Here is a 13,047-nt window from a genome sequence, read left to right as displayed (position 1 = left end):
TTCTCTCTTTAGCGTTAAGGGGAGGTCCATTTTTCTTTTTCTTTCTTTTTTTTTGGGGGGGGGTAGAGACAGAGTCTCACTTTATCACCCTCAGTAGAGTGCTGTGGCGTCACACAGCTCACAGCAACCTCCAACTCCTGGGCTTAGGTGATTCTCTTGCCTCAGCCTCCCGAGTAGCTGGGACTATAGGTGCCCGCCACAGCGCCCGGCTATTTTTTTGTTACAGTTTGGCCAGGGCCAGGTTTGAACCTGCCACCCTTGGTATATGAGGCCGGTACCCTACCCACTGAGCAATAGGCACCACCTGGGAGGTCCCTTTTTCAATGCCAGCATTTCCTTGGAAGTGACCAGCCCTTGGCATCTTGACTCAAATGACTTTATAACTAAAGAAGTGGCCCTGGAAGAAAGGGCCAGAGGAAAAGCTACAGCTTGAGTCTCCACTAGGGACAGGGAATGTTGTTTCAAGGTGAGTAGGAGGCAGCTGAGTATGAACTCATCTCCCAGTTTTGCTGAGAGTCCAGCAGGTCACCCAGGAAGTCCTCAGGCCTTCAGGGCAGGAGCATGTCCTGTATTTCTTGGTCCCCCCCCACCCAGCATCTTTGGGCATGGAGCACTCAGGACACCCATGGAGTACCCCTGAGTATCCCTGCCACAGCCTGTTCTCCATTTGCAACTTGGCAGTGGTAGTATTGAATGTCTACTATGTGCCAAGCACTGTGCAGAGCACAGAGAAGATGGAAATGACTCTTGCCCTCAAGGAGTTCCAAGTTCAGTGAGGGAGGTACACCTTCATTCCAGCATGGAATTGTGACAACAGTGGGCTCAGGCTGTTGGGACAGCATTGAGGGGGCAAGCAGTATAGTGAAAACTTTTTGGAAGAGGTTATGTCTATGGACAAATAGGTAGAGAGGACATTCCAGGAGCAAGGACAGCTCACAGAGTCCAGTGACAAGGAAGGGCAGAACACACATAAGGGCCGGCCATAGCAGGATTATTCCAAATATCAATCTGGACTCTGTGGAAAGAGGAGGGCCATCGACAAGGCTGCAGCAGAAAGAAATCCAGACAGGTTGACCTTCAGCAATGTCAATGGTTATGGAGAGAAGGGGAACATGCTCAGTTGGGAGAAATTGGGATGGCAAAGGCTTGGGGATTGATTCTTGGGACAGCTGGATCCTCTAACCCCCACAGAGAGGCATGAGGGGAAATGTAGGTTAGACCAGTACTATCCAATAGAACTTTGGGGAATGATAGGAATGTTCTCTATGGGCACCTTCCAAAAGAGTAGCCACTCACCACATGTGGCTGTTAAGCATCTGAAATGTGGCTACTGCAGTTCAGACACTGACTTTTTAGTTTAATTACACTTAAGCAGTTAAATGAGATTAAATTGTGGTTAGTAACTACTGTGTGGCTGAGTGCAGGGCCTAGAGTTCAGGGAGTAGGTCACTGGGCTCTGTGAGCATCAAGAAGACACTTGAAGCCACAGGAGGGATAAATTGTCATTGGGAAGGTGGGTTTGAGTGAAGAGAGCCCTTCGCCCCTTTCTCCTGTGTCACCTCCTCTGCCCAGGTGCATGCTGCACCCTACAGTGCTCACCCTTCCCTTATCCCAGCTCCTCTTTGACATGAAGCCCCACAGAAATCTCACCTGAAGAAAGAACCAATTACAGAAAAAGTGTTCCATGCCCAGATGTGCAGTCGCACTATTGAAAAGAGCAAAGGATTGTGTGAATTAAGATATACCTGCTTGAGGGATTATCCTGCAAATGTTGAAATTGATATTAATGGGACCACAGACATACTTTTAATATGTTGTCATGTGAAAATAAAATAATTCAAAATTGTGTGTGGCATGTGATTATGACTATTTTAAAAAACTTATGTGCATAGAAAGAGATGGGAAGACAACAGTCTGATAACACTTGCTATCTTTGGGGGGAAGGGTAATAGGATAGTTTAATATTCTTTTTTTCTCAGTGGTAAGATAGGATTTATTAGACAGAAAGAAATATAGAAAGAGTAAAAAGCACCAGAGCTTCTGGCAGAGGGAAAGACCCAAGTGGGAAGACCTCATGTGGGTTCAGTTTAATATTCTTTATGCATGTGTTATTTTTATAATGGAAACAAACCTTATTTTAAAAATCTTACCTTGTTTATATAACATTATGTCTAAAACAGTTAAAGAATGATGGAAAATGGACTTAGGAAAATAACCAAGGCAAGGCATGGCGACGCACACATGTGATCCTACTACTTTGGAAGGGGAGGTGAAGGCAAGAAGATCGCTTGAGGCCAGGAGTTTGAGACCAGCCTGGACAACGTAGGGAGACTGTCTCTACAAAAAAAAAAAAAAAAAATTATTTCAAATTAGTATGAGAGTACAATTTCTTTTTGAGACAGAGTCTCAAGCTGTTGCCCTGGGTAGAGTGCCGTGGCGTCACAGCTCACAGCAACCTCAAACTCCTGGGCTTAAGTGATTCTCTTCCCTCAGCCTCCCAAGTAGCTGGGACTAAAGGTGCCCACCAGAACGCCTGGGTATTTTTTGGTTGTAGGTGTCATTGTTGTTTGGCAGGCCCAGGCTGCATTCGAACCCGCCAGCTCTGGTGTATGTTGCTGGCGCCCTAGCTGCTGAGCTACAAGCCCCAAGCCCAGAGTATAAATTTTTAGGTTACATTGTTTTCATTTCTAAGGTTCAAGTTGTAGTTGAGCCCTTCATCTGGGGGTGTGCTGAACATCCTCACATTGTGCACATTAGATGAGATCCCGCCAATCACCCTCCCACCTCCCCCCTCTACGGAATAATTTTTAAAAATTAGCTGGGCATGGTGGCAAGTGCCTGTAGTCCCAGCTACTTGGGAGGCTGAGGTGGGAGGATAACTTGAGCCTCGGAGTTGTGAGCTATGACTGTGATGCTGCATTCCAGGCTATGTGACAGCATGAGATTCTGTCTCAAAAAAAAAAAAAGAAAAGAAAATGCCCAGGATAACAAAGTGAAATAAAAATGTGATGAATAATCTCTGATAAAACAGATAATTTAAAAACATATACGGAGAAATACCCAAATGTGGTAGCAATGGTTGTTATTATTTTAATTTTTCTTTCCTTTTCTTTTTTTCTTTTTTTTTTTTTTTGAGACCGAGTCTCACTTTGTTGCCCTGGAATCAGGTGCCATGGAGTCATAGTTCACTGCAACCACAACTTTTAGGCTAAAGTGATTCTCTTGTCTCAGCCTCCGGAGTAGCTGGGACTACAGGGGCCTGCCACAATGCCTGGCTATTTTTTAGAGCCAGGATCTCAATCTTGCTCAGGCTGGTCTCAAACTCCTGAGCTCAAGCAATCCACCCCTCTTGGCCTCCCAGTATGCTGGGATTACAGATGTGAGCCACCGCACCTGGCCTATATTATTTTAATTTTTGTTGTTGTTGTTTAGTTGGCCGGGGCCAGGTTTGAATCCACTAGCCCCAGAGAATGTGGCCAGTTGCCCTAACCACTGAGCTATGGGCACCCTGCCTATTATTTTAATTTTTTTTTTTTTTTTGTTTTTTTGAGACAGAGTGTCACTATGTTGCCCTTGTTAGAATGCCATGGTGTCACAGCTCACAGCAACCTCAAACTCTTGGACTTAAGCGACTCTCTTGCCTCAGGCTTCTAAGTAGCTGGGATTACAGGCACCCACCACAACACCCAGCTACTTTTTTGGTTGCAGTTGTCGTTGTTTATCAGGCTGGGGCTGGGCTTGAACATGCCAGCCTTGGTGTATGTGGCCTGTGTCCTACTCACTCAGCTATGGGTGCCCGGCCTGGGCTATTTTTTTGTTGCAGTTGTCTTTGTTTAGCTGGCCCAGGCTGTGTTCGAACCCTCCAATGTCTGTGCATGTGGCCGGTGCTATAACCACTGTGCTATGGGTACCCTGCCTATTATTTTAATTTTTTTTTTTGTAGAGACAGAGTCTCACCTTATCGCCCTCGGTAGAGTGCCGTGGCGTCACACAGCTCACAGCAACTTCCAAATCCTTGGGCTTAGGCTATTCTCTTGCCTCAGCCTCCCGAGTAGCTGGGACTACAGGCGCCCACCACAACGCCCGGCTATTTTTTTGTTGCAGTTTGGCCGGGGCTGGGTTTGAACCCGCCACCCTCGGCATATGGGGCTGGCGCCCTACCCGCTGAGCCACAGGCGCCCTTAATTTTTAATAAAATATTTTATTTTCCACTTTTCTCTGTTTTCAGAACTTTATAGTTAGTCTTACCTTCAATGTGGTGTATGTGAGGTGTTATTTAAAGGCCCCTCACCTGGCCTGTGTTCCTTATGCTCAAGGCCCTGTTTCCTACTGGTGACTTGTCAGACTCCTCCCCTGTTCCCTGTAAGAGCTGCATCCCTTACACAGCTATGACTTAATAATAATTAAAATAAAATATGCTTTGCAAAGTTAAAAAAAAGAAAAAAAGAGCTGCATCCCAGGTAAAGCAGGTCACATTCCCTCAGGGATAATCCTGGCTGGAATCACAAAGGTCCAATATTGGGTGACCCTGCCAATAATTCTGAGGTACCCTCACATAGTCCTGTGCAGTAGAACTTTCTGCTGTCCAGTATGGTGGCCACCAGACACATGGGGCTGTTGAACACTTAAAATGCAGCTGGTGTGACCTGAGAAACTGGGTTTTAGATTTTATTTCATTTTAATTGAAACTTACATTACCACGTGTGGTCAATGGCTACAAATCTGGAACCTCTCACTTTATAAATTTGGCTAAGGTTGCAGCCTGGTCAGGCCAGGCCCCAGCCATCCACATGCTCTGTAAGGCCATGCTTAGCTGCTATGAAAAGAAAAATATTAATTTGGGGACATTGTAAAGAGTCTATGATTTGGAGTCAATTGGGCCTGGGTTTGAATTCCAGTTTAAAAATGGATTAGCTGAGCCACCCTTGGGCAATGTGCTTAGTGTCTCAGTTTCTCTACCTGTAAAACAGAGTAACAGACACCAGCCCAGAGGTGACAGTGGGGATTCCTTGCTGAAACACAGTCTTTGTCTCTGGGCTCCTAGGACCGTATGAACTCAATATCACCACTGATGGCCCCACCACCACGGCTGCAGAGGTAACCATCTCGGCTAGCCTGGTAGCCAAGGAGAACGGCAGCCTGGCCCTACGTGGTGATACCCACCTCTACCACTTCCACTGGATCCACACCCCGTTGAGGCTCACTAGCAAGACGGAGAAGGATCTCAGCTCGACCATCCATGTGGTCAGCAGCATGCCCGGGGACTTCCCGGTCTCCGTCTGGGTGACTGCTGCTGACTGCTGGATGTGCCAGCCTGTGGCCAGGGGCTCTGTGATCCTCCCTATCACAGGTGAGGAGTCTCCCTGTTTACTATTTCACCACCAAAACCCTGGTGCAGAGAACTGCATACCAGCCTTACTAGGAATCATGTAAATGCAAATTAGGTCCAGGGGTTCCTTCTCTCTTGTTGGGCAAGTTAAAGGGATCAGAAAATGGTAATGCCTATTCTGGCAGGAATTGTGCTGAATTGAATGCTTAAAGCACACTTGCTAGTGGGGCTTTGAAGAGCTGCAGGCCAATAGGTATTGATGGTTATAGATTATTTAAGTCTTTGACCCTGTCATTCATTCACTGGTTCTTTCTTCCCTCTCCCCTACCCTGCACCCCGTCTCTCACTCACTTTCTTTTCTTTTTCTTTTTTCAGACGGAGCTTCAAGCTATCGCCCTTGGTAGGGTGCTGTGGCATCACAGCTCACAGCAACCTCAAACTCCTGGGCTTAAGCCGTTCTCTTGCCTCTGCCTCCCTAGTAGCTGGGACTACAGGCGCCCGCCACAACACCCGGCTACTTTTTTGGTTGTAGTTGTCATTGTTTGACAGGCCCAGGCCAGCTTTGAACCCGCCAGCTCTGGTGTATGTGGCTGGCGCCTTAGCTCCTTGAGCTACAGGCACCACCTCTCTCACGTACTTTCTCTCTTTCTCTATTCATTTTTTTTTTTTTTTTTGGCCAGGGCTGGGTTTGAACCTGCAAGCTCGGGCATATGGGGCTGGCGCCCTACCCTTTGAGCCACAGGCACCGCCCCTTTCTCTCTTTCTCATTCTCTGTCTTATTCCAAAAGTGTCCTGCTCTCTTGCCCTTCTGGAGCTCATACTCTAATAAAGAATTTATCTTTAGGAAGTAAATCTCTATTTGGATAATGCTTTATGTACTAATACGCTCATCACACTGGCGTTTGTATAATAATAGCAAAAGAAAATACACACAAGCTAGGTGTGCACCCAGTAGGGGACTGGTTAAAGGTAATGAAATAATCTAATCAGCCATTAGCGGTGATGCTTGCAATGAGTTTGTAATGCATGGGTGAATACTCATGCTTATAAAATTCCATATATAAAAAAAGCAAAGCACAGAGCTATCTAACCTGGACGAACTGTGTTTAATGTGTATATGTGTTAAATAAACACACTTGGCAGTACCTTGAAATGTCCACAGGGGTAGTGTTTGAATGACCAGTAGCTTCTTTTTATTCCACATCTGAATGTTTTCCAAATGAGCTTTACTAAGCACATCTGTCTTGCTTTCTGCTTTTGTGATGGAAAAAAATCAGCATTTTATTTTATTTTTATTTTTAGAGAAGGAAACACAGGACAGCGGCCTGACCTAGTCCGGCACACTAGGTGTGGAGATGCAACCAGTAGAACTACTCTTTTTTTCTAGACTCATCTGACATTTTAAAATATTTTCACAAAGTTCCTTTCTTTTTTCTTTTTTTTGAGACAGAGTCTCACTATGTTGCCCTGGGTAGAGTGCCAGGGCATCACAGCTCACAGCAACCCCAAACTCTGGGGCTTAAGTTTTTCTCTTGCCTCAGCCTCCCGAGTAGCTGGGACTACAGGCGCCCGCCACACACCCGGCTATTTTTTTGTTGTGGTGGTTTAGCTGGCCTGGGTCGGGTTTGAACCTGTCACCCTCGGTGTATGTGGCTGGCTCCATAACCACTGTGCTACGGGCACTGAGCCCCCAAAGTTCCTTTCTAAGCCCATGTGTTTCCTTCTGGTCCTGTACATCTTTTGTGCCAGAAAGTGTGGGATCCTGGTGAGAGGGGCAGGAGTGAGAGCTGTGCACATAACACACCTTGTGAGCCCCCTGGTGTCCATGCAGCAGGGGACAACCCGGATACTTCTGTGTTCAGGGATCTTCAGGGTCATCTCACCCCTCTCGCCCCACGTAGCTCCAATAACCAAAGGTCTGGGTGGGGGAGTGGTGTATTTGTCAGCTGCCAGTGAGGTCACTCTTACCTGTGTTTGTTCCAGAGTTCCTCGTGGGGAACCTTGTGGTCACCCAGAATACCTCCCTGCCCTGGCCCAGCTCCTACCTCACCAAGACTATCCTTAAAGTCTCTTTCCTCCTCCACGACCCAAGCAACTTCTTCAAGACCGCCTCATTCCTCTATAGCTGGGACTTCGGAGATGGGTATGTCCTTACCCCCTACACTCTCCAAAGCCCCTACCAGGCCCTATCATCCTAGTCCCACGCACTGTGCAGAGCACTGTGTTCCCCCCACCTTTCTCTGCTTGCTCTCCCTTCAAACATTCCTTGAGCACCTGCTGCCTGCCAGGCCTGGGGAAGCAGTCACTGGAGAACACAGCCTAGCAGAGGAGGCTGTCAGTGCCCAAATCAGCCCTTCAAGGAAGGTCAGGTAGGTAGGTAGGATTTCTCCCCATTTGACTTTAAAGGGCACCCAGCCAGTGATGGCAGATGGGGGCAGAACCCAGGTACTTTGGCTTCATTTCTCTTTACTCCTCTTTCTAAACAAGCCAGTCTGGAGGAAGTGGGTTGGGAAGAGGGGATTGGACACTGAGCCCAGGCAGATGATGGATAGATATCTGGAATTTGTGGGAGGATGCTGCTATCTGTGGTGCAAACCCCTCACTCTCACCGGTTCCCCCCAGACCCCTACAGAGAGTGAGGAGTTATTGTAAAGATACTGAGGTTTTGGTGAGCTTGGAAAACCTGTTTTGGGGTTCTAGGGATCCGCTGTGCTCTCTGGAGGGCTGATAAATAGGTTGGTCTTAAGAAAAGGTCAAGATTTGGAAGGCAGAAAAATATGAAATGGAGCAGGAAAGAATTTAGAGAGGCCTGTTGGACCAGCCCCTCTTGCCCTGGCTTTAGGGAGAGAAGAATGTCTCTTCTCCTTTCAGAGATGCCCCCTCCCCACCCCACAGCAGAGAGCACTTCCTCTGTCTGGGTTCCACACGCATGACTTTGTGTAGTCCTCACAGTCACCCTGAGAGGTAGTTACTGTTACATTCACATTACAGGTAAGGAAGTAGAAGTACGGAACGGGTGAGTCCTTAGGTGTTGTTATCCTTGACTGAAAAATGGGAATAATAACATCTAACTCACAGGTCAGAGAAGAATTGACTTCAGAAATAGAGCTTCCAGCTAGAAAGTCCATGTTCCAACCACCATGCCCTCTGCCTTTCCACCGTGGACGTCAGGAAATCCCTTGGTGTCCTATTCCAGTGTTACAGCCTATGGGTCTGTAAATGTTTCTTTAGAGGCCCAGATGGTCAGTATTTTAGGCCTGAGGAGCCATATGGTCTCTGTCACAACTACTAAGCTCTCCCATTGGAGTGTGAAAGCAGCCATAAACAATATGTAAATAAACAAGCATAGCTGTGTTCCAATAAAACTTTATTTATAAAAACAGATGATGAGGGCGGCGCCTGTGGCTCAGTGAGTAGGGCGCCGGCCCCATATGCCGAGGGTGGCGGGTTCAAACCCAGCCCCCGCCAAACTGTAACAAAAAATAGCCGGGCGTTGTGGCGGGCATCTGTAGTCCCAGCTGCTTGGGAGGCTGAGGCAAGAGAATTGCGTAAGCCCAAGAGTTAGAGGTTGCTGTGAGCCGTGTGACGCCATGGCACTCTACCCGAGGGCAGTACAGTGAGACTCTGTCTCTACAAAAAAAAAAAAACAAAAAAACAGATGATGGCCCGGATTTGTTCCATGGGTGGTAGTTTGCTGACTCTTACCGTAACCCCATGGTGAGCAGCATAATCTTCCATATTTTTCAAGAACCTGCGTGAGAATGACTGGGCCAGAGGGGGAATGGTGGGGATTGAGAAAGAGCACACAAGAAACAAAGATGCAGCCCAGGCACAGTGGCTCATGCCTGTAATCCTAGCCCTCTGGGAGGCCAAGGTGGGTGGATTGCTTGAGCTCACAAGTTGGAGACCAGCTTGAGCCAGAGCAAGATCTCATCTCTGAAAATGTCCAGGCGTTGTGGCAGGCACTCGTAGTCCCAGCCATTTGAGAGGCTGAGGCAAGAGGATCACTTGAGCCCAAGAGTTTGAGGTTGCTGTGAGCTGTGATGCCTGGCACTCTACTGAAGGCAACAAAGTGAGACTCTGTCTCAAAAAAAAAAAAAAAAAGAAAGAAAGAAAAATGGGATTGGGAGGACTGGGATAGTTTCTGCTATCACCAGGGCTCAAATGCTCAAACAACTTTATAGAGGCAGTACAGAGTTGGTTCTCAAGGAAGGAAGACACATTTTCAACTTAATCATGATAAGAGAAACAGGCACAAATTCCCAAGTGAACATAATCTGTTACTACTGTGTGACCTCTAAAATATGTGCAAGCTACATATCTACAAGATTAGCTGGAAAATGTACGTGACTACTTTGAAATGCAGCTGTAAAGTTAAAAGCGAAAATCTTAAGGAAAACATGTTTTTCTTCTGTAATTAAAGATTGAAGCTTCAAAGAAAATATGTTGTTCTCTGAGAAGGAGGATAAGTATGTGGGAGGGGGTCGCCCCTGGACGTCTCCCAAGCTGCTGAGGCCCTGCTGCCTCACAGCCTGTTCTCCACACATATTGTTAAGCAGGGGATCCTCTCTTCTAAATGCAAATATATTCTTTTTGTTTATTATTTAAATACCTCAATAGCTTAACCAGTCACTTTAATAATAGGCACATTTTCTGTGCCATGTGAATCGAAAAAAAATGATTTTACTATTTGTCTCCTGGGATACCCTTTTGTATCTGTTTTCTTCTTTATATAGAATGGCAGAAAAGCAGGCATGTTTCTCAATTTCTTATTTTGCAGAGTAGGTTTTCAAAACCTAGATAAGAGGCTAGGTGTGGTAGCTCTTGCTTGTAATCATAGCACTCTGGGTGGGTAGATTGTCTGAACTCAGGAGTTTGAGACTAGCCTGAGCAAGGCCCCATCCATCTCTACTAAAAATATAAAAATTGGTTTGGCGTGGTGGTGGGCATCTATAGTCCCAGCTACTTTACTTGGGAGGCTGAAGCAAGAGGATCACCTGAGCCCAAGAGTTTGGGGTTGCTACGAGCTGTGATGTCGCAGCACTCTACCCAGGGCAATGGAGTGAAACTCTGTCTCAAATAAATAAACAAACACAAACAAACCTAGACAAGAGATGAAAACAACCACTGGCTGCTCTAGACTAGGAATTTTGTCTTGCTTTAAAAACCTCTGTGTTTGCTCAGCACCTGTAGCACAGTGGTTACGGTGTCAGCCACATACACCAAGGCTGGTGGTTTTGAACCCAACCCAGGCCCGCTAAACAACAATGACAACTGCAACAACAAGAAAAAAATAGCCAGGCATTGTGGTGAGTGCCTGTCGTCCCAGCTTCTTAGGAGGGTGAGTCAAGAGAATCGCTTAAGCTCAAGAGTCTGAGATTGCTGTGAGCTGTGAGCTGTGACACCACAGCACTCTGCTGAGGGCAACCTAGTGAGACTCTGTCTCAAAAAAATAAAAATAAATAAATAAATAAAAACCTCTGTGGAAGGGAGAACAAATATGAGCATATACACATATGCATGTATTTGCTTGTAAATGTAAAATAGAAAGCAAAAATAAAGCAATGGTAGCAATATTCACATCAGAAGAGTAGAATTTGAAATGAAAAGTATTAAAAAGAACAAAAAGAGTTCCTTTGTCTAGTCCCAGTGGCTCACCCCTGCAGGAGGATTGCTTGAGCTCAGGAGTTTGAGACTTGTCTGAGCAAGAATGAGACTCCAACTACACAGAAAATAAAAAAACCCAGTCCGGCTTCATGGCGTGCACCTGTAATCCCAGCAACTCCAGAGGCTAAGGCAATAATATGCCCGCAGCCTGAGTCTGAGGTTGTAGTGAGCTATGATGACACCACTGCACTCTGCTCAGGCACAGGATGACACTATCTCAATAACAACAACAGAAAGAGTTTCTTTGGATGTAAAAGGTAAATTTATAGGGAAGATATTATAGACCTGCACCTTTGGAATATTAGAGCATCAAAATATATAAAGAAGGTCCTGTTAGGAAAATTACCTGGAAAGATGGGAAAAAAGAAAAACACTTGTCATAGGAGTTTTTAATGTTTCAGACTTTGATATTTTAAAGAAGACTAACAATAGGCCAGGTGAGGTGGCTCACACCTGTAATCCTAGCACTCTGGGAGGCTGAGGCAGGTAGAGTGCTTGAGCTCAGGAGTTTGAGACCAGCCTCAGCAAGAGCAAGACCTCATCTCTAAAAATAACCGCATGTTGTGGTGGGTGCCTATAGTCCCAGCTACTTGAGAGGCTGAGGCAAGAGAATCACTTGAGCTCAAGAGTTTGTGGTTGCCATGAGCTATGATGCCACAGCACTCAACCGAGGGTGACAAAATAAGATTCTGTCTCAAAAAAAAAAAAAGACTAACAACAGAGGATTTTCATAACACAATTAGTTTGATTAATTGAATAAAGATTTATGTATATGTAATATATATAAAAGCTAGGTATAGAAATAAAATGTTACATGACATATTTATAAAACTATCTTTTTTTTTTTTAGAGACAGAGTCTCACTTTATTGCTCTCCATGGAGTGCTGTGGCATCACAGCTCACAGCAACTTCCAACTCCTGGGCTTAGGTGATTCTCTTGCCTCAGCCTCCCGAGTAGCTGGGACTACAGGCACCTGCCACAACGCCCGGCTATTTTTTTGTTGCAGTTTGGCCAGGGCCAGGTTTGAACCCACCACCCTCAGTATATGGGGCTGGTGCCCTACCCACTGAGCCACAGGCGCCACCCCCCAAAATGTCTTTTTTGTATATAAAAATTTCTTTAAATTCACATTCTATAGATTAAAATGTGAAAAAATCCCCTAAGAGAGAATGTATGAGTTTTCTTTTCTGATAGGGTAGACCAGAAATTCATTACAATTTTTTTTTTTTTAGAGACAGAGCCTCACTTTGTTGCCCTGGGTAGAGTGCTGTGGTGCTCACAGCAACCTCAAATTCTTGGGCTCAAGTGATCCTCCTTGCCTCAGCATCCCGAGCAGCTGGGATTACAGGCACCCACCACAATGCCCCGCTATGAGACGGGGTCTTGCTTTTGTTCAGGTTGGTCTCAAACTCCTGAGCTCAAGCAATCTACCTGTCTCAGCCTCCCAGAGTGCTAGGATTACAAGTGTGAGCCATTTCTCCTGGCGATTTCCTAATTTTCTTGAAAGAAAATATATGTTTATACTCACACATAAAAAAATCCTGTAAAAGATGAGAAAGTAGTTATCACTCACTACAAGTACAATGATAAGATTTTTTTTTAAATTGTAAGATAATATAGTACTTTGAACAATTCAAAACTACATGCTGATATATTTAAAAATGTAAGTGAATTAAATGGTTTTCTAGGAAAACATAAATCATTAGAATTGACTTGTGAGTAGAAAATGTTGCAAATGAATTATATCTAAGAAAGGGGTCTGAACCAGATGGTTTTACTGACATTATTTTATGCTTTCAAAGATACAGTAATTCTGTTGTGATATAAAGTCCTCCAGAGCATAGACCAAGATAGAAAGCTTCTCAATTTATTCTACAAAATTAACATAGCTCAGAAAAGAAAGCACTATGCCATTTAAATTTTAATCTCAGATCCAATGAGGATTTTGGATGGAATAACAGCAAATTTACCATAACACTTCATTAAAATGATAATACACCACAACCAGTGAGAGTCATGCATATCTAAAATTGTCACCAAAGCCCGGGT

General features: G+C 45.3%; 1 protein-coding gene across 2 annotated transcripts in view; it reads left to right on the top strand.

The window, feature by feature from the left end:
• TMEM130 (transmembrane protein 130) overlaps positions 1 to 13,047 on the top strand; it is a 30,993-nt gene that overhangs the window by 2,587 nt on the left and 15,359 nt on the right. For both annotated transcript variants that reach the window (XM_053554848.1, XM_053554847.1), the window contains exons 2-3: positions 5,045 to 5,350; positions 7,313 to 7,472. In XM_053554848.1, coding sequence (XP_053410823.1) covers positions 5,045 to 5,350; positions 7,313 to 7,472 — 466 coding nt within the window. The remainder of the gene's footprint in view (positions 1 to 5,044; positions 5,351 to 7,312; positions 7,473 to 13,047) is intronic.

Source organism: Nycticebus coucang, chromosome 12 (assembly GCF_027406575.1).
Source record: "Nycticebus coucang isolate mNycCou1 chromosome 12, mNycCou1.pri, whole genome shotgun sequence".
Taxonomy (NCBI): Eukaryota; Metazoa; Chordata; class Mammalia; order Primates; family Lorisidae; genus Nycticebus; species Nycticebus coucang.
This window is presented reverse-complemented; position numbering and strand designations above follow the sequence as displayed.